This window comes from Lissotriton helveticus, chromosome 1_1 (genome assembly GCF_964261635.1).
Source record: "Lissotriton helveticus chromosome 1_1, aLisHel1.1, whole genome shotgun sequence".
Lineage (NCBI taxonomy): Eukaryota > Metazoa > Chordata > Amphibia > Caudata > Salamandridae > Lissotriton > Lissotriton helveticus.
In genome coordinates, this window is record NC_136057.1 from 1,712,985,100 (window position 1) to 1,713,006,699 (window position 21,600).

General features: G+C 46.3%; 1 protein-coding gene across 1 annotated transcript in view; it reads right to left on the reverse strand.

Annotated features, from left to right (window-relative positions):
• Positions 1 to 21,600, reverse strand: part of GPD1 (glycerol-3-phosphate dehydrogenase 1) — a 101,806-nt gene that overhangs the window by 6,544 nt on the left and 73,662 nt on the right. Inside the window, exons 3-5 of the mRNA XM_078689124.1 lie at positions 15,617 to 15,757; positions 14,461 to 14,599; positions 14,095 to 14,207 (exon numbers count right to left, since the gene is read on the reverse strand). Coding sequence (XP_078545250.1) covers positions 14,095 to 14,207; positions 14,461 to 14,599; positions 15,617 to 15,757 — 393 coding nt within the window. The remainder of the gene's footprint in view (positions 1 to 14,094; positions 14,208 to 14,460; positions 14,600 to 15,616; positions 15,758 to 21,600) is intronic.

Sequence of the window (21,600 nt, forward strand, 5' to 3'; positions counted from 1 at the left end):
AGGACGCACTTCCGGTGTGACAGAGGGCGGAGCTTGGTGACCTATTTAGGCCCCAGGGGCAGGGACCCCGGCCTCTCCTTCCTCTGTTGCACCGGATCGGTGGCGGCCTCCCAGAAGCTTCTCCCTCCTACATCCCCTTGTGTAGCTTTAAACTTTTAAATTCTCGAATTCCTTCGTCCGGAATTAGGAGGCGGAGGTCGGAGTTTCAGCACAGCCGAGTGCGTGATGTGCGGCGTCGAGGAGGAGAAGCGCGTCGGGTTGCAGCCGTCCATCTCGCCAGGTAAGGAGTCGGGCGCCGGGGGGGGGCCTGTGTGCAGCCGCGGATTGCGGGAGGGGGGTCCGGGGAGGGCAATAGTAGTGAGTCTGCTCCTGTGGTCTGCGGCTGCCGGCAGGGCTCCTGGGCCTGCGGGCTCCTTCCTGGTCGACGTGGGCGGGCTGAGGGGTGCGGGGAGTACACTCCATCGCATCCCCAGGACGATCGCATGGCCTCTCCCGGCCAGATAGGCAGTCGGGGGAAAAATAAACACGTGCCAAGCAGGGCCCGGCAGATAAGGAACAACATAACTCTGGTAAGATTTACGCGGTGCGGGCAGGCCGTGTTGGGAAGCCGGGGTGGGCCCTTCCGGCTCGGAATTGGCTGCCTCTCCAGCCGCCTGCCCCGTGGAGATTGCATCTACAGTCTGGAGCGTGTTAATAACCTGCCCTGTCTTTGGGTGGTATGACCCGCTGGCCAGAGCCAGCCTTTCTACACGCACTTCCATGGAGGCGAGGCAAACGTCTCCAGAAAGGCAGATATTTTGCGCAAATCTTTTTGTTTTACGGAATTTATACATATCTATAGATTCTAAGGTGTAGGCTCATATGTTTGGAACCTGGAGTCTGCATTCAGTGCCAAGCCACACACCATAGGATTATATATATCGATATTGCATACAAACATATATGTTCATCACTCTCCCTATGTATGTGTGTGCGCGTGGAACGCGCACATGCAAACACAATCCTTAATAACTGTGAGAAAGGAAGAGACACAAATGAAGGCCCAGCAGGGCAGTCTATTGTGGCGCGGGCCTTACGTGCAGTCCAGCATCACACGCACGCAAAGCCGTGCATGAAGAGAGAGATTGCATGACAAACTCGTGTCTTCAAATCACACCCGTTTCCGCTGCGTCAGGGTCCGTAAAAGTGGAATACGTGCGATATTACACTTTAATGCCTGTCCTTGTACAGCTATTTACGTGAACATCCAATATGTGTTCCCTCGAGGGCAGGAAGCAATATGATAGTGCTAAGTTACTGTTGACAGAGCCTCACTTGGTTAGAGCACCATACAATTAAATGGGTCGCGGCACATGCGTGTATTCTCTCAGTAACTATGTGGGTCCCTGGAAACACCGTCTGAAAGATGTGACCCCTACAAACGCTGCCTGGGGCAGACCGGAAGAGGCCTCTGAAAGAACCCGTGTGATGGGCCCACTATCCACGGAGCAATGGACGTGAAAAGCAGTGTTGTCAATAACCTAGCCATATTAACATCCATGTACTAAGTCTTTCTCTCGCTCATTGCTACATCTATACGCGTGCGTGCGCGCGAATATACGCACATGATTATATCAATACGGGTGTATGGAAAGATAGATACATACACACTAGCATAAACACACACGTGTAATGCATTTCTAACCTGGGTCTCCATGTATAAGTGGCTATGATACATGTATGGGAATGATACTTATATATACGTAGATGCGTGTGCACACATTGCGATGCGTGTTTATGTTTGCGTGCATGCATTAAGATATATCTGATTACATTGCGAATATTGCATACGCACGTCCCTATAAGCAGAAGTCTCCCCGCCTGTTTGCCCTGCAGTTCCGAGCCCCTGGCCTCTCGCTGATTCCAAACTCGAGGGCTGTAATTATCAGCTCTGCTGGGCTCTAGGGGCGACAGGGGTCCCCTGCCCCGGCCAGCTGCCCCTCGAAGCGGAAGGACACGGCCACTGCCTGACCTATGCCCCCCGCCGTAGCCGGGGCCTTACCGGGCGATGGGGCCAGGCATCGGGGGCCCAGGGTGCCCCGAGATGTGGAGGAAACAGCGAGACTGTCGATATATACAAGACAACGTGTATGTGTTAAGATTCTCTTCATTTAACGTATACACATATATTAAACACATATGCATCCCGAACACTCGCGGCTACTGTGCACAGGAACACCCGTCGTTTTCACCCTTTGGCCTTCCATATGTATGTATATTTAAGACAAGCACAGGCCGATTAAATACGCACACGCGCTAATGATGTACATGCACAATTAAAACATAAACATATCTACATCATACGCACATGTGTGCATATTGCAAACACACTAGATAGTGCACATGTGAACCGTCGGACGCACAGCACATGGAGACAGCATCGCCCATCCATACCTAGGCGTGCACGCGTACATATGAGAGGTACACATCGTAGACATTAACACAGTTGCAAGGCATGCACATATTACCAAACATGCGCGCACACGCCTGTATGCTGAATTTGTAATTAAACAGGTGCCAGGGCCCAAGGTACTGCTCAGGGGGCCATCGCAAGGTGCATTACGGACTTGAAAGGCCATCGCTGCCACATGACAGTAGAAACACTCCCTAGTAGTCATCACACTCCTATGAAGGAGAAAAAGACACGAATGTATGTCGTCATATTTACTGTGTTGATTTTCTTGAGTTGGGCAACTGAACTGTTGTCATTCAGGGGTGAATGCTACAAGGTCCCTTATTGGCAATCATTCTAATCTATGCATCATACACGATGTCCTCGGAGGAGTGGCTCTTGGAGGCGTAGGTGTTACGAGACTAAGAGTGTCGAATGTTATCTCTTCAAAATTGTGGGTTTAGCAATTTTATTGGAACAAGACTGAATTGCTGTGATCTTTGTGTCTGCATGTATGAGAATTTCGGTAATCAGACCCGGATATAAGAAAGGGCAATTGTTTTGTTCACACCTTATACCCTATGGCTGGGTTTGGTTGGTAAGTGCTTATGGTTTGCAGATCCACAATTAGACCAGAGGGGAACGTAATGGGAACAGACTGTCGCGAGGGTCCAAGTCTATACTCGGTGTAAATAAAGGGATCAGTAGGGGCAGAACGTACAAGCATTGAAACTCATATGGCTGCAAAGGACACCGCAATGAATGTGTATACGAATAGTTCTTCTTCTTGCACAAAGTGCCCGTGTCGGGCCTTAACTGCTACTGCTCTGTGCGATCTAAATAGGGCAGGAATGCTCTCTTACCTCCGAGTAAAGGCGTTTATTGCTAGCACTTGAGACAAATGAGGCTAGCGCCATTGGTTTACCTTGCATAGTAGTCTCAAGGGCTTATAGTTTGCTTATCGTGTACATACAGTTTCATTGCACTGCTAATTCAAGAGGGGAATCCATATGATCAACTGCGTTATTAATTCCCTCCAAGATCCCCCTCTCGTCAATAATCAACCTAGGAAGCAGGCCAGATTTGGGTAAATACGGAGTAGCGAGATTTACACTGCTTTTGCTGCCTTGTTTGAGAACATAGGACCCAGCCTTCAACTGGCGTGTGGTTCCCATATACCATATACTGGTTTGTCAGGATGGGATATCATAGACTAGGTTTACAGGCAGACTGTCTCCATGCACCCCCCCCCCCCGTTTACATTAGGCTACCGGGATCAGCTTGAATCTCCGCCTAGTTCTTAGCATCCCTGGAACAGGACATCCCTGATCCCCGGGATCATGGAAACTATACACTACCTTTCTCTCAGTCTCCCGTGCTCACTTAGTTTGGCTCAGGAATACACAGAATAAAACGGGCTGAGCGTTCCCATAGGAATGTATAGCACAGTTTTCCTGGCGCTCAGCGGGAGTGGGACATGCATGGGGGTTGTACATGTAGTAGGTTGACTGTTGGCAGCAGTACCAAAGTAAGGCATTTGGATTACCATTAGCGGGACTGGGACTGGGACTGGGCGCGTTAGGATACTCGGCCCCTCCTGTCAGGATAGGTGTGGCAACGCTAACAGCAGAGGCAGGCTTACCAGACAGCACAATGGAATAGGTCGGGCGCTGGGCGTCCAACGATTTTATGAGACACGTTTGGCCAGAATGGTTGTCAGAAATGCTGATAATTTGCCGATGACCATACTTGACTTTTCTATTTCTCTCCTGTTCAGAAGTGTGCCCGCGAAAGTGGTGTGGGCACGGGGCACTCGTTCGTGCGTCATGCCACGAGGCGACTATGTCAGCAGCGAGTGGTGTGGCCGGGAGGCATGAGGAGGAACAGTGTTCCTGTGTCGAGGCGGGTGGCCCCGGGAAGAAGTCGAGAGCCTGGAATGTCTCGGTGAGGCGGCTCAAGGAGGAATTGCCCAAGTTGGGCTCGGGGAAGGGCCGCTTGTGGAACGTTCCATCCGAATGGTCTCCGGTGAGGTGACGTATCACAAGGTTGGAGTACAGCTTCAGGGCATTGAGAGGCGGATCAGGGTGAAGCGACCAGGTTGTGCTCAGGGAAGGGCCGCTGGTGTCGCATTCCGCACCGAATGGTTTCCCAGTGAGGTGATGTATCGCAATAATGGAGTGCAGTTATCGGACACATATAGCTGGGTTAGAGGATTAGGGTCTTTCATTCAGAGCGCAGGTGGGGAAGGTGACGGACCTGTGGGCCCGGATCACCTTTGTGGCGGTAGAAAGACCTTGGAACAGTAAAATTGACCGACGGAATAGACGGGAGTCCGCCTTGCGTACTCCCTAGGCCAGCACTGAGGGGGGAGACGGTAAGCTCTCCGCTGTGAAATAGGGCCCCGGCTGGGGAGGCTAGGGCGACAGGTTACGAGCCTCCTGGGTTCCTGGTCAGCCTGGTGGTCGGAGGGTGGGCCCCTGGAGAAGGCGGACAAGGATCAGTGGTTGGGGGTCCACTCCTCATGGGGCGCAGGTGGGTTCCACCTCGCGTGGATGCACGGCATGGAAGAGGGGAGCCGGAAGCCCCCTTAGTGCTGGAGGATTAGAATCTTAATCTGGTGGAAGAAGATCACGAAGTCAAGAAGTCAAGAATAAGAATTGTGTTGATAACTGTATATAATTAATTTTGAAATGCCTTGTCATGTTTATGAAATGTCAAAATATTAAACATGGCCGTTTTACACCCACACAAATCTCTGTTGTTGATTCTCATGTGGGTTGTCTGGTTATAGGGAGGGAGCGGGGAGCATGCTGGGGGATCCGGGTCCTATGCCAAGCGCGAGCAGAGCATCGGCGAGCGCGCACTTCGGACCCGGCCCCCGCCCCTACCTTGTCTTGTCTAGATAAGGGGCCGGCGGTCTGCCCCAATGGGCGACCGGCCGCGTAACTCTTCCGGGGCAGGAGGACGCACTTCCGGTGTGACAGAGGGCGGAGCTTGGTGACCTATTTAGGCTCCAGGGGCAGGGACCCCGGCCTCTCCTTCCTCTGTTGCACCGGATCGGTGGCGGCCTCCCAGAAGCTTCTCCCTCCTACATCCCCTTGTGTAGCTTTAAACTCCCACCCACCCGTCCCTTTAGCTCAGTGGATTAGAGGGGCGTGTTGCGGTAGAAAGACCTTGGAACAGTAAAATTGACCGACGGAATAGATGGGAGTCCGCCTTGCGTACTCCCTAGGCCAGCACTGAGGGGGGAGACGGTAAGCTCTCCGCTGTGAAATAGGGCCCCGACTGGGGAGGCTAGGGCGACAGGTTACGAGCCTCCTGGGTTCCTGGTCAGCCTGGTGGTCGGAGGGTGGGCCCCTGGAGAAGGCGGACAAGGATCAGTGGTTGGGGGTCCACTCCTCATGGGGCGCAGGTGGGTTCCACCTCGCGTGGATGCACGGCATGGAAGAGGGGAGCCGGAAGCCCCCTTAGTGCTGGAGGATTAGAATCTTAATCTGGTGGAAGAAGATCACGAAGTCAAGAAGTCAAGAATAAAAATTGTGTTGATAACTGTATATAATGAATTTTGAAATGCCTTGTCATGTTTATGAAATGTCAAAATATTAAACATGGCCGTTTTACACCCACACAAATCTCTGTTGTTGATTCTCATGTGGGTTGTCTGGTTATAGGGAGGGAGCGGGGAGCATGCTGGGGGATCCGGGTCCTAATAAATGGTTATTAGTGTAGTTTAGGGAAAACTCTTTGGAATCAAGTGCGTTGACGCACTTCACTCAATTGTACAATCTAAAACGGCTAATATGGAATGAAAACACTGTAGATAAAATCATGGAGTCCTGCACAGACTTCCTGTCAACTACAGGAGCAATACCATTGGGGATTGAGGCTTGGGAGTCCTTGGTTAACAGCTTGCAAAGAAGGTTTATACCAAGCTCCAAAAACCAAAAACTGGCCTGGATCAGCAGCTCAGAATGGTACACCAAAGCACTAAGGACAAAAAAACAAATACTAAATAAAGCACTGAGACATTTGCGAACCCAAGGCCAACAACCTTCACAGGAGGCCTTGACATCAATCAAACAAATGAAAAGCAACCTAAAAAAAGAGACTCGGGTCGCAAAACGTAAATATAACGAGCAGCTCTGGACAAAAATGCTCTATGTAAGTGGACAAAAAAACTCCAAACAATTTTGGGCCCAGAATAATGTTTTATCCAATGGAAAATATCGGCATTTCAACTCCGATATAACAGAGCATACATGGCGAACCCATATAGAAGCCACTTACAATCTACAGACCGCACCCAGAGCTATAACTGAAAACGAAATAGGGATGGCGATACAAAAACACCATAGTACCATCAGTGAAATAACATCAAGAAAGCAGAAGAAGCCAGAAACACAAAAACGAATCCCGCAGGCCCCAAACAAAATGATTAACAACTCGTATCGGAAACACCACAGCAACTTACAAGAAAAAAAGGAACAAAAATTGCGGCAAAACGAATTGGAAACATTAGGGTCTGATCAATTAATGGTTGACATCCAGACCTCACAAAAACAAGTAATGAACATCATAAAAAAGCAGAGATCAGACAGGGCGCCAGGTCCCAACGGTCTGCCAAACGCCCTATTTAAAAAAGATCCACAATTCTGGTCTAAACACCTAGCCATATTGTTTGACAACATTTTGGAATCCCACACTATCCCGGATTCCTGGCGAGGAAGTATATTACACCCAATATTTAAATCAGGGGCCCGTGCAAATCCCTCAAATTATAGGCTGATTGCGCTCATAGACGTTGAGGCAAAAATCTACGCAGCAAACCTGCTTAAGGACCTAGAAGAATGGGTGGATAACATCAAATTGATCCCCAACACACAGACAGGCTTTCGTCCCGGAATGGGCACTTTAGCTAACATTTCCGCCGTAACACTTCTGGCCAATCAATCTATCAGAAATTCTAAAGTACTGTACGCCTATTTCGTGGACCTCAAGGCGGCCTTTGATAAGGTCCCCAGACTAGCATTGTGGGCAAAAATGAAATCCTGGGGCGCACCAAGAAGTTTATTAAACGCAATTATAGACCTTTATTCAAAAACATGGGTCCAAATCAAAATGGGAGATGGCCGAAGTCTAACAAATAAAATCACCACCACGAATGGACTAAAACAGGGGTGCGTCTTGGCCCCCTGTTTATTCAATATATTCACAGCCGACCTAGATAACCACCTACGTACAACACCGGGCGATCCCCCAAAACTGGGGAACGTGAGAACAGCAAGCCTGCAATACGCAGATGACATTGTGTTGCTCTCCCAAACGCCTCGAGGACTACAACGACTGATAAATAAATTGGCAGAATATACAGACCTAAACCAACTCCAGATAAACTTTAAAAAGACAAAGGTCATGTGTTTTTCCAGCCCACGGAAAAAAATACCAAAATTCACCTGGACCATCAACAGCAATAGTTTGGATCGCGAGGAGACATACAAGTACTTGGGACTGATTTTGGACAACCACCTCAACTATAAGCAACACCAAGAACATCGGAAAATTAAAGCTAAACAACTTTTGTTTGCATTCAAAACCCTGCAAAAAAAAACTCAGTGTTAGCTCCACCACCCACTTATTAAAAGTTGTGGCATCAAAATTTCTACCCGCAATTACATATGGTTCTGAACTATTAAATGCAAAGGATGGAACATCATTGAACATCGCCCAAATCCGCCTCTTCAAAAAACTGTTTAATATCCCGCCCCACATCTCACAAGACCGGATAAGACTTGAGTTTGGGCTAAAAAATCAGACTATGGCAAGACAGGGAGCGCTGGTGAAATACTATTGGAGAATGCGTGCAGCTGAGGATGATTCCCTGGTACACTATTGCTGGCAGGAGCTCGAAAAGCAATCAAAACTGACTAATTCGGTTTATTCGCACTTAAGAAAATCGATTGAGGCTTTAAAGCTAGAGGTAGTATGGCAGACCATACAGTCCTATTCTGAGTTCAAACAATTGGTAAACAAAACAGTTAACCAAATGTCACAAGACCAGGATAAAGCCACGCTGTCCACGAAAACAAATGCATGGACGGTTCTGCCGACATACAAAAACCTAAAGCCCCCAACCATATCTTTGGGAACACTTTGCAAACCGAATGAAACACCAATTAATGCTACTGAGACTAGGAGTATACCCAACTAAAGACTTAACTCCCAAATGGAAATGCACATGGCCCTCAATGGACTGTCGCCTTTGCGGTCAAGGCGATGAATCAGTGCTCCATTTGCTCTGTATTTGTCCGGCATTACTATCCGAACGGAAAAGATTGCTGCGGCCGTTATTGGTAAAAGAACAGATAAGGGCATGCAGATCAGCAGTAATAAAATGTTTAGGAGGATCAACAGTGCAACTGGCATGCAAATCACTAAAACTTTTAAGTCTAGCTGCAAAAGCGCTAGAAAAGAAAGAGGCGGAACAGGATTTAGGAAATGCTTAGACATTTACCTCAAGTAAACATAAGTACTAGAACCGGATTCCTTGAGCTAGTATAACCTCAAAAGACTAAAAGGCGCTAATTGAACCCTCGCTTCCTTTGTTTTATTGATCAAAATGTTTTAAAAGAAAGCTTACTTACTAAACCAGTATTAATATAAAATTTTAAGTTACAGGTGCTTATGTGTTTTTAGCGGTCATTCCGCTCTTTGTATGATTTAAACCAAATCAAATAAAGTATTTTTTTTTACTTACTTAGTGTAGTTTTTCATATAAACATGTGCAACTTATGCATGCATACCTCTTACATGCAGGGCCTGGGAAACTAAAAAACCCTGCTTCCAAATTATAGTTTATCTCTTAAGCACATGTGAAGGTATTAGAAGAGTGTCTTTGTTTTCTCTATGTCGCCGGCACCAAGTTGCTAGGGTCCATCTAGCTCTCAGTTAGGATGAGACACCAAAGGAGGTCTGATGGGCATTTAAGTTTTTGAACCAGCTGCAAATGAAAATAAGAGATTCTCCCCCCGCTTCCCCCACCAACCACCACTTGCAGGTTGATGCTCTGAATACAGAGCAGACGAAGTGGGGGAGCTGCTCAACGTGTGTTGGGGCTGGCACTTTACACTGGGACTCAGTAGGCACATTTCAGAGGCCGGTGGGGATGTGACTCAGTAATAGCTGCCAGAACCAGGATCCCGCTGGACCCCTGTATTCCAGCACCTTTTTGGGGGACCAAAACTGTATTTTTCATCAGACTGAAACAGAGCAAGAAAGGGAAAGGCACAAAAGAGAGAAAAAAGCAGTAAGTGATGAAGGTAAAAAGCAGGATGAATAAGAATCTGCAAAGGTGAAATAAAGAGACAGGAAGAGCAAAGTGGTATAAGAAAGAGGCATGAGATAAATTAAGAATGGGCAGCCTTGCTGTTTGACAGTCCAGGCATTTGACAGCGATGCTGGCAGTATCCCAAGAAAAGCTTTGAGCCAAGCACTATTTTTTTTAATGAAACATTGATCTTCATGCTGACCGCCTATGTTCTTACACAGGCACAGTTTTGTAAAACAAAAATGAATGAAATGAATAAGTCTACATTGGTGTAAAAAGCTTTTTCATGGGCACCAATAAAAGCTAGGAAAATACCAAGAATCCGCTACTCATGAAAACAGTTGTATTAGGGGTGTAGAGGGACCATCAAAACCTAGAGCCCTAGTGCCACTGGACTAATGAAGGCACTGGCATTGTACCAGTGCAGGTACAGCAGAGGTGGCCAACACAGGACTAGGAAAGCAGGATTCATGACATATTTTTGGGATAAGTACTATGTAATTGATTTTGCATTTAGATCAATTGTATGTAAATTTCGTTTGTGTGGATGTCATGAAAATGTGGCCTGGATCCGTCCCTTTTCTACCTACAGTGGACACCTTCATTCTAGAGGTTTTATTTGGTATCCCTATGTTGCTCCCTGCAACCTCTTAGACTGAGTACAAACTCTACACTTGTACACATCTCATTCTGATCTTCTAGAATTTAGGGATTGTGCCTCTTAAAAGTGAAACGCAAAAATTGTTGCTTCAACTGAACACTGAGGTAGGAATTTTGTCACCTTATATGATGTTACCCGTTGCATTGTCATCAGGGTCAAAGTATGTGTGATGTCATTTCTTGCCTTGGAGTTAGGGGTTAATTGAGCGTAGTTTACATTCTACAATAACGAATGTTAAGTCATTAAAAAAATGTAACACCATCTTTGAGGCCACCTAATAACAATTTAAAAACGAAATGACCTTCATGTCCTATTAGTTATAAGACTATAGATTATTAAAATCCAAATCACCGATATGCTCCGTAAAGAGGAGCTTATCGCCAACATTGTAATAAAGAAAAAAAATCTGTATAAATGAAGCCACTCACAGCTGATGTGTGCTTTAGAAACCAATAATTCAGCTAAAAAAGAGATGTAAGCACGTCATCCTGCTTTAACTCCTTTGGCGCTGCGAACATTTTCGCACTGTGCGGGCGATTTAAATAGTGGGCGGGATACGGATGGCCCCTGGCCGTCCTCCACACACGCCCACCGTGACGCATGACAGCCTGGGCCGTCATGCACACCGAACAGGTTAAATGAATGTCTCGAATGCAAGTGCTTCTACACTGTTTTATTCAACATAAGTTGCAAATGCAAGTTTGAATCACTTTATATGGGATACCATCCACTCTTCTGTAATGTCCTAAACATTTTGTCTCATCAGTCTCCAGGTTTTTGAACTCCACTGTGGCCCAAGGCCTACATATCTACTACCTCAGTCCTTACTGCTTCTCTTTATAGAGGAAACCCTAACCTTCCGGACACAGCACACGGTTACAAAGCAGGGAGCTTGCCACAGGTCTTGAAAGGGACTTCGGGAATATTTACTAATCTTTCACGCAATGCAGGGCAGCAAGCGAGGTTGCTGTGCCAGGTTGTGTGAAAGGCAGAGAGCAGAAATGCTACATATGTACAAAGATATGGAACATTACATTTCTTTGCAAAATCACTCAAGGCAGCGCAAATTGCTCCTTCAGTTGCTTTGTAAATATTGCTGATGCCTTTGCGTTGCCTGATAAATATGAGCCTTCATGTTTTTGACTAAAGTCCACACTTGTGAATTCTGGTACATGAGAGCTACCTGATTTTGAATGGCAGTGTGCTGCTTTTAAAAGTGCACTTGAGAGAAGTGTATATTTCCTTGTGCTGCTGCCATGTTCTACATTTGTGTTGGCTCTAACTGCATGCCCATGTATCACATGTAAACCTTGAATAAAATACCTATATTTAGCACTTCTCATGCAAATAGGCAGTTACATGTAATTTTCATCAAAGCACCCACATTGGAAAACAAAATCAGAAAACGCTCCTTAAAAATACAAGCATTGAAAATGCAATAGGTCTCGCCTTTAATTAAGTTAAAGCTGTTTGCTTTGCTAATGGTATTGTATAGCAAAGCAAATGGCTTTAACTTAATTAAAGGCGAAACCTATTTCATTTTTAATGCTAGTTTAATTTGAGTTTCATCTTTAATTATATGTCAGTGGATCATGCCCAGGGGAGACTAGATCCATCAGCACATTATTTTTAATTAAAAGTTATTGTGGTGTAGAAAGGCAGTTTCAGAAGACAGGCACAGTTTTTGTGCCATTGGCTGTTCCAAATAAACATAAGCAGCTTCACCGAAAAAAAAACAGACGAGTTAAAACAACTGTGTTCGTACTGCTATTGGTACGGCCTTGATGTGCCAGTCTGATTTACTAACTTTTCCTTCTGATTTCGAGGTTTCTATTGCAGGATTCTGGTGGTTAGCGGGCAGTATGTCGATATTTTTTTAACTGTTGTAGGCTAACTTTCTACGCTAATAAAATGTGTTACGACGGATAACTTTCTAAATAAATATGAACATAGAGTGTTTTCAGGAGGGAAACATTCAATTAATGACTTACTTGCATTCTCCCTGCCTTTAACACAACTGGTCTGAAAATTGGTATTTAAATTCATCACAATTTCATTTTAATTTTATTCTTCTGTTTTTCATCCTTCATTTGGTGTTTTTGTCATTTGCGGTTCGAGCTGGATTTGATGAAGGAAAGTTGCTTCTTTTTTTAGTCTTGCCTAATACAGTGCATGAACTCGGTTGCGAGACATTGTTAGCTTACAGTGGGCTTAGAGCCCGCCCATTGCTTACCATTGGTTGGCATCACGGTCACTCTGCGATTCGCTTGGTTCTTTTTCGTTAGAATGCGTGAGCTTTCCTTCCTCTTCTTGGGTTTGTCCCTCACCTGGAGCATAGATGCATTACTGCGTCCTTCACCTGCTTCCTTTTTCAGGTGATACTTCTTTCTTTTCTTTTAAGCAGTCTACATGATTGCAGGTTTTTCAACTGTCTCCCTCGTGTGCTTCTGTCTCTTGCTCCGTATTCGTCTGTCACCCATGTGCTTCTCGCCCACTCCTCACGTAGACTTCACGCCCATGTGCTTTCCTGTCTCTCTGCCAGCTACACGTTGCTGTCTTTCATTTGATCCCCCTTGTGTTGCTCCTCCTGCACCTGAGCCCCTTGTTTTGCTTATCCCCCCACATGTGCCTTCATTTTGCTTCCAGCCCTCGCCCAGTGTCATTCACCCATAATGTTGCTTTTGCATATTTTTTTCCTTTTTAGTTACCGATCCAACTCTGGTAACATCATAAAAGACAGCGGTCAGAGTAAAGATAGGCTTGCCTGATGGGATATCTTAATCAATTTTTCGCCTGTAAACAAAAGGCAGGCAGCTTTAATGATCCAGCAAGAAACTGTATGCTGGGCACAGTGCAAACTCAATTATGCCTGTTTGCAAATACAAGTCAGCACTGGCAGCTGGTCATACAAAAGATTGTCGTGGAAACAGCACTACTTTCGGGAGTGCTAAAACCCTACACTTCTGTTTGCTAGCCCTTCATTTGCTAAAATCAGTTTTCGCTGCACAGATCTGTCAGAAGAGAGTCATCTTTTGATTTGTTTTATCCATGCAGGAACATGAGAGAAACTAACTAGACAAGGCTGTGAAGGAACTAGGGACATTCGGTTGTATCTCACCTTCTACCAAGAAAGATGCATGAGAAGTTGAATACTAGTGGTAAAAAAACAACTTTGATTCTACACTGAGCAAAAAGACGGTATTTAAGTGCTGAATTCCTTATATTCAGTCTTTAACTCACTTCATCTGTTTGTGTCCTTGAGATTACATTAGAGACTACTGACCTTTTCACTAAAACCGTATTTGACCCTCCTGTTGGGTATCCCATGTGCCATCATTTTACGAAGCATTCTGTATGCTACGGAGGGATGTGAGAAAATGTGAAGTTTTTTTTTGCAATCTTCACAATAGTATTTTGGAAAACTATATTGCGATTATCTTATTTTACACTAACACAATGGCTTTGAATAAGGTATACTTTGCATTAGTGTTCCTCTCCAGTGCAGTACTATTTCACGTAGAAAAGGTCTTCAAACACAAAACTTGCAGAGAAAAAAGCTGAATGTACTGAATGATGTAAAAACTGAACCAAAGCAAGGCACACTCTCCATAAAGCGAAGCCCAAGGTTCATAAGCCACAACCAATAAACCATATTAGAGCCCCGGTTGGCTCGCTCACCTTCAAGGCGCCACATATTTCTACAGTGTCTGCCTCCTCCACCACAGTTATCCGAAAGTTCAGAGTTTGCAGCAGCTCCTTCAGAATTTTCCCATGTTCTTTGTTCTTAGAACCTGACGAGGAAAATAAAAGAGCTGCTCATGCTGCAAAAGGCCAAGCTGAAGGCACCAGCCCCATAGTAAGCTGTCATTCATGTCCACCAGCCCAAGTGGAATTCCCATACCCAACCACTCGTGTCATTTCCATTACTGTTTATGCCTTTCATTTGCAACCACTGACCAAGTTTCTCCCCCCTCTGTATCACCATGACCCTCATGTCAGTCCAAAAGCACTCTTCTGGGATCATCGGGCCACCCTGCTTCTTACCAATTGTCGTTTCACAGAATTTCTCGTCTGCCACCTCGTTTGCGATGTTTGCACCCATCAGAACACTCATCTCTATGCCTAGTCGCTCACGGATGATGTCGGAGATCAGCTTCAAGCCCTCTGGACCCTCGTCCACCCCCTGGAAGAAAAGCCCTGCCATGGATTAATATACTGCTAACGCCAACATATCCTTCATGCAAGAGCACAAAGCAACACCAAAGCATGCCTGCCTTTCAGATCACAGAATAGTGAACAATTTTCATTCCCACCAACCCGAAGAACCTAACTCCAGGAGTACTCGAGCACCTGTCTGGCTCACTTTCTGCTCCCATTCAAATCTCTTGACACCTAAATCTAAACACAATACAACCTTGATGGGGCAGGCCTTCCCACTGAATCAATAGATCAAGAAAGAACTAAATTTGTGGAGGAGAGGGGAATGAGCAAGTAGCCAGCTTAGGGAACCCCAAGCGAAAGAAATGCTGGGCGAGCATATTGTAATGGTGAAAACCTCCATGGACTGTCTGGGGCGAAAGCATTAAGCCCTATTGACTCACTCCTCCATCTCTAACACCCACTGACAATGAGGCCCAGCACTAAGGAGTACTGTGACTTCACCCAGTGACCCATTTAAAAAAGCAGATATTCTATTCTTGCGGAATGTCAATGTTAAATCGACGTAAATGTGCTTCATCAAAAGTGTCGCTGTAGAACGAGAGTTGGGCTAGTATGACCACAGGCTCATTATGTCCCTACGGTAACGTAGGCTGTCAGATACATGGTCAAACAGTAATATCCTATCTATAAAGCTCAAAACCCTCTGGCTCCTGCTTCTAAGGCACCCCATAACATGCATGATGCAATAAATTGGGAGTCCTATGTTTCTTTTGTGTCCTTCAGGCACTTTTCTTCTTCAGTAAACTCTACAATGGGGGAAATACTCAATTACCCAGTGGTTAGTCTCTCTCCAGTCCCTCTTGCACTCTTCACTGGGGGAAAGACTTGATCCACTCTTACTATATGACCAGGCTATCCATACCATCCACCCTGATTTCAAATGAGTCGCATCCAGAGCTCGTATAGGGCAGAAGTCACCTATGCGACTGCAGCAGGTGCCATTACACAATTTCATTCAAAGTTGCTCTGTGGCCTCTACCTTAATGAGCGAAACACCGATGCAGTCCTTCTTCACATGGGCCTTCAGCTGGTCACACAGTTTGCCGATGAACTGGTGCGGCACGACAAACACCAGAATATCTGCACCAGCTGCGGCCTCCAGCAGATCAGGAACCGCCAACTGAAAAATAGGAAATGAATAGAAAACTCATATAAGGGGCTGTGATTGCAAGAACAGAGGGGAAGAGGCCATGTGAAGAGGGAGGGGATATCGCAGAGGATGATGTGACCCTCCATATGAACAGCTATCCTCTCCTAGAATCACACACGCAAGATGCAAACTCAGCAGTGAGGCGTGCACACACCCTCACTAAAGCCCACTAGTACACTATTGTGTGAGTAGGAGGACTAGAAAACGTGTTCCATCCAGAAAAAAATGCCGCTGCAGCCCTGCTCTGGGGCCGTTTCATGTGCACCGAGCTTGTGTGCACTGAACTGTACATGTGCACAGAATGTGCCTGTGTTGTCTATGAGCACGGCGAGTGTCTGCACTCGGGAGTTGTGCATATGCATGGAGTGTCTTTGTATTGGAAAATGTGTGTATTTATGCACTGACTACACTGTGGATGTAGTGTATTAGAGTATGTCTGTGCACTATGTAGCTGCACTTGGGCGCATTTATCAAAAATTCAAGCAGTGCAGCGCACCAACTTTGCACCACTGTCCTGCATGATAGGGCAGGAATGCACTGTATTTTACATTATAAAGCGCATTCCTGTCTTCTACCTGCACTGGCGCACAATGTGCTGCCTACCGCCAACGCAGGAAACCCTTGCACCATGGTGTAAGGGTGCCTGCGTTGCAGGCTGGATTGTTTTGAGCAGGAAGTGACACCCTTCCTGCACAAAAACAATCCTCTAATGTTTTTTCATCTTTCTGTGTGTGCTGCAGAATGCAGCACACATAGAAAGAGGAAATAGAGGAGGAGCCAAGATGGCGATCGGAGTGGAAGTGTAGGCTCCCGGCTCCGCAAGCCTCCGAGCTCCGCACTAAAATCCTGCCCATAATCCTGTGATTGTGCTACAGCGGGGTGTCGGTGAATGCGCACAGACACAATTCGCGTGATCCCGATGTCTCTGCCTGCCTTGTAACCGGAGAAATCCTCGAAGTTGGTCGGCGGCCTTAACATCCCTGGAGCCGGGACCTCTGCTGCGTAACACGGCCGGGTGTTAATTGATCAACATCGGCCAGCTGGGCCTGGGCAGAGCTGGTCCTCCGGGACGAAATAACCACCGAGGGGAAAAAAGTATAAAATTTTTCTGCAGGAGCGTGGCTTGTCACAATACGCGACCGGAGTACATCCTCGAGAAGGGGGCTCGCTGGGAATACTGTTTAATTGCGCGACGCTGGAGGTGAGCTGTATCGACTCCATTTTCGGACTCTCCCGGTTTTCGCGGGCCGCTCCCGAATTTGCCGCTAGCCCTGAGTCGGAGAGGGGATGACCAGTACCGGAGACCGCTCCTTAGACGTGTGCTTTGGAGGCCTTGGTGATTCGACTTGTAGCCCGCCTGCGCTGGACTCGCCCCTGCTTCACCTCCGTTCTCCCTACAAGGTGGAGGCGTCTGATGGCTGCCTGAATGAGATGGAGTGTATTAACCTGCCTATCGAAGTGCTGTGTGATGGGGAGCGTGAATCACCGCGTACTGATGCGATGTTGGGACTGCAGCCTGCGCTGTCCTGTGTCGACGTTCTTGCTGCTCTTGGTGACCTACAGTCTGTGTGGAAGGATGGTTCCCGAGAGTTGGGAAGAAAGCTGGACGATATTGCGCTCACACTGGGGCGACTACGGTCAGATGGCTCCCAGATGTGCGAGGATTTGCCTCTGCCTGTCCTTGAGGAGGATACTATGGTTCCACATGGGTGCGGAGGGGAACGGATGATCCCGAACAGCGTTGGTGCCTGCGGACGGCTGTTAGTCTGCTTCTACTACACTGAAGGATTTCTCTCACAGCTGAGGACTGTGGCTTCGTCCATTGTATCGCCACTATTGGCCCAGATACGGTTCTTGCAACTGTTGGCTCCTGTGACTACCTCCTCTTTCCTCTCCCTTGTTTCCCTGCTGTGGAATATGTGTCATCGAACGGAACTGGGGGTGATGGTCGTCAGTACAGATGAATCTACTGGTGATCGGCAGCGTCCATTTTGTATTTGCATGCCGCTCTTCTGCCTTGCGTGGACATTTTGTTCCTTTGTGTTGGCTGGGACGGGCTTTACTCGGAGGGCATACCTCGGGGGACTCACACGAACAGGCCAGAGCTAAGTGGTCCTTTCTCACGGTTGGTGTTTGCTTGGCTAGCGGGGGATCGGGCCGGAGTGTTCCTATGGTACATTTCTTTGCGCAGTATGTGATAACTCTCCCCATTTCTTACTGTATTAATTGCTTGCTTTTGTTGACTGTTGCTCTTGGGGTGGAGGATAAATTCGTGGTAAGGGAGACCGGGAGCACGTAGGGATGACCCTCCTCCGGCTTCATATGACCTTTTTCTTTCTTTCTTTTTCATTTTACATCTATATTTCGGGTACTCTTTTCTTGGGCGACAGACACACTGCTAGGGGGGGGTAGGCCGTAGCCTCTGCATGCGTGTAGGGTGGGGGGTTGGGTTTGTTTTTTGCGTTTTAAGTTCCTATGGGCCTTTATTTCTTTTCTTTCTCTTCCTTCATTCTTTTCATCTTTTTCTTTCTCTTCTTCTGGATCAACAGGGAGGCTCGGTATGGGGTGGGTAATGACTGGCGCGAAATATGAATATGTGCTCTTTATCCTGATATGCGTATCACTGTGTCGCTCTTCCGATTGTGTTTTACGCTAGTTTGATATCTTGTGGTATGCATTGCTCACTCTGTGCCCCCGGCGTCTGTTATGGCATCTGATCCTTCTTATTTACTAAATTTTCAACCTTACCTCTATATAAAATTTAAAACTGAACCTTAATTTCCCCTGTATCTCAGCAGTCCGATATGTCTTCAGTGTAATTTTGAATGCTTGCTATTTGTATTGTGGTACTACTGAGTCACCGTATAATTTGCATATGTGCTTATATTGACGTCGAGGCCGGCCGGATGGTTGTAGGCCCGTAATTGTCTGCGGATACTGCACAATAAAGGTTTTTTAAAAAAAAAAGAAAAAAAAAAAAAAAGAAAGAGGAAATAACAAGGAGAAAAAAAGATATTTCTTCTCCTTACTCCTCACCTGGGGAGAGGCAGCATTTTGACGCATTCCCAGGTCTACCAGTGATGGTAAATCTTGGAATGCACCAAAATCCATGGATGGATGCGTGGGAAGACCCACACCCCACCCATGAAATGCCTCCCTGGGGCAGAGTAACGCACTGCATCAATTTGTGCGTGTTGTGTTACTCTAGATGTATCAAGGGGCCCTACGTGGCTTGATAAATCTAATTTAGTAGTTGCATTGCCCTTGCAACCCATTGCGTGGTGCAAGGGTGACCCAGCTATCTGTTAAATATGCCCCAGGGTCTTTGAGCTGTATATGCGCATTGAGTGTCTGCAGTATGAGCTGTGTATGTGCACCAAGTGTAACTGCACTCTGAGCTTTGCATGTACAGTGAGTCTGCTTACTTTGGGAGACAGGAATTTCTGGGCATACAATGAGTGTGCAAGTCCCATACGAGGTGCATGTGCGTGCAGTGGCGCTAGACCTGGGAAGCATCCCCATAAAACTTGAAATAGTTTAGATTTCTCACTGCCAGCAGCATCTGATGAGTTTTTTCCAAAGAGAGACTCCCATATTTACCCTATGTGCAGGGCTTTAATAAAGCCAATAGTCCTGACTTGTTGTAGGTATGATGTTACTTGTTGTATCATATATCTGGATGCGATGACAGAAACAGCAAAATACAAGTCGGGCCACACACTAAGCTAACCACAGATTTTTAGCTTACGTTTTAAGCTACGGCCTTATTTACATTGCCCACCCCCACCCCGGGGCTTTGCAGTTCTGCACTGTGCGTCGTTTACGTGCGCACGCACTGTTGAGCTGGGCGGAAGCAGCGCTCCTCTGCGCACGCCGAGTTGTGTCAGAGCGCACAAGCCTGGGTCACCGCTGTGCACGTGCGCTCCGCGTGACTGCGTGACGCGCTGGCTGATCTTGCACACCGAGTTGCAAAGTCCACAGGTGGGCCACAGGCCCCCCCCCCGAAGAAGTTAATGAGTGATCGACCTCCACATCTCAGGGGGGTGGGGGGGGGGGGGGTTGGACACGGCAGGCACTCGGGGTAACAAGGATACAGGCCAGGGTAGAGCTCAGGTGACAGCACAGGCCGAACTGATAAACAAATGACAGGTTAGCAGAAAATGGTACGGCCCGCCTCGTGCTGTAAATCTTTGGCAGGCGTTGCCACTGGGCGCCTCAAACTATCGACCATTGTTACTCAACGGGACTGCCGGGAGGGCCTCGTTTTTGGCAGGCGACTTTGCTGCAAAGGTATGCAAAGGTATTGTCAACAGCCTTTGTTACACAGGCCGCCCAGCCCCCAATTATATGAATAAATAAATACCCGATGCACAGTAAACAGATTAAAGACAATAGAAATCACCACCATCAAGCTATTATTAAGAAACAGTTCACCTTTGTTTGTGGAGGGAGCCTGGGCTGAGAAACTTCAACGGACTCCTCCGTTCTACAAGATATGTGTAGATACCACTGCTCTTCTCTTTCAACCAGTGCTGGAATTGGAAAAACTTTACTCTGGAACCCCATAAATTGGAGATCAAGGTGTAGCAACAAAAATGGGTGGAGTCATGAAAAGCAGTCTGACATTCACCTTCTACCTTTTTTTTAATAAAAAGCTCTGCCACAAAGAAATTGGCAACAAGGAGAACTATGACAGTGAATCTTTTCTGGCTTAATTGGTTGTAAAATATCTTATGATGTTAAGGCATCTGCTGAAGAGAGCTTTGTGTAACCAGTAAATATCAGGGAATAATAATAAAGCTAAGATAACTTTAGTAGTTAATGCACTTGTTGGAGAGATCTGGGTTTTGTCTAGTCACAGTCAAGGTCAGTGGCCCTTGTAGAGAATCAGATAGCGAAAAAAGTGAAGTACACTTGCAAATTGGGGACATTTTGAACTTGCAAAGACATGCTATATAGCTGTTTTGCAAGGTAAGGGGAAATGCATAAATATGTGCTTCCTGCAGGCAGTGCTTGTGATAATATCAGGGAAATCCACAGTAAAAAAAACAGACCACAAGAGCACAAAACAGGCCTATACCCAGCCCAAAAAACAGTACACACACTGGCCTGTCAGACAACCCCTTTGGGAATTGCCTGGCTGCCCTGTAGGCCAGTCTAACCCTGGTCACAGTTTTGACTCATAAAGTAGCATAGAGGGTCCTCATGTACAATGTAGATTACAGATTTTTTATTTAAGGTAGAACGGTAAGTGGGGTATTTTTTTTACATAGAAGTGCTTTTATTACTTGCAGTTCATAAATTACAATCCTTATAGCAGTGAGCTATGAACTGGCATCAGGGCCTGTATGGAAAGTCAAAGCATAGGTTTTGAAACTTATTGGCTTTTCTCAAACTGTTGTTATTATAAGGCTGCTGAAAAGGGTTGGTTTCTTTGGTACTAATTAAGTCTCATTAGTTCAGACAAACCCAAGAACTACGTTGCTTTTTAATTCCAGACTTCGTGTTTCTCCCAGCCATGACCTCTATACATATAATCCCTACTAGCAAAGATGATGTGTGACTCCTACCCAGTACATTGATTTACACACTTGTATTAAATATTGTCAATGTATAATGTGTGCCTTATGATTTAAACCACTCTGACACCCTACACTGGGATGAGAAGCACTGTAAAAGAATTTTAAAAATTGCGTTATTTTTTAAATTATTTGTATAAATACTCATATACACGGATACAAATAACATTCCCACAGTGCATGCATATCTGTTGTATACGGGGATTAAACACAGTCAAAAGCTTGCCTCTAAAT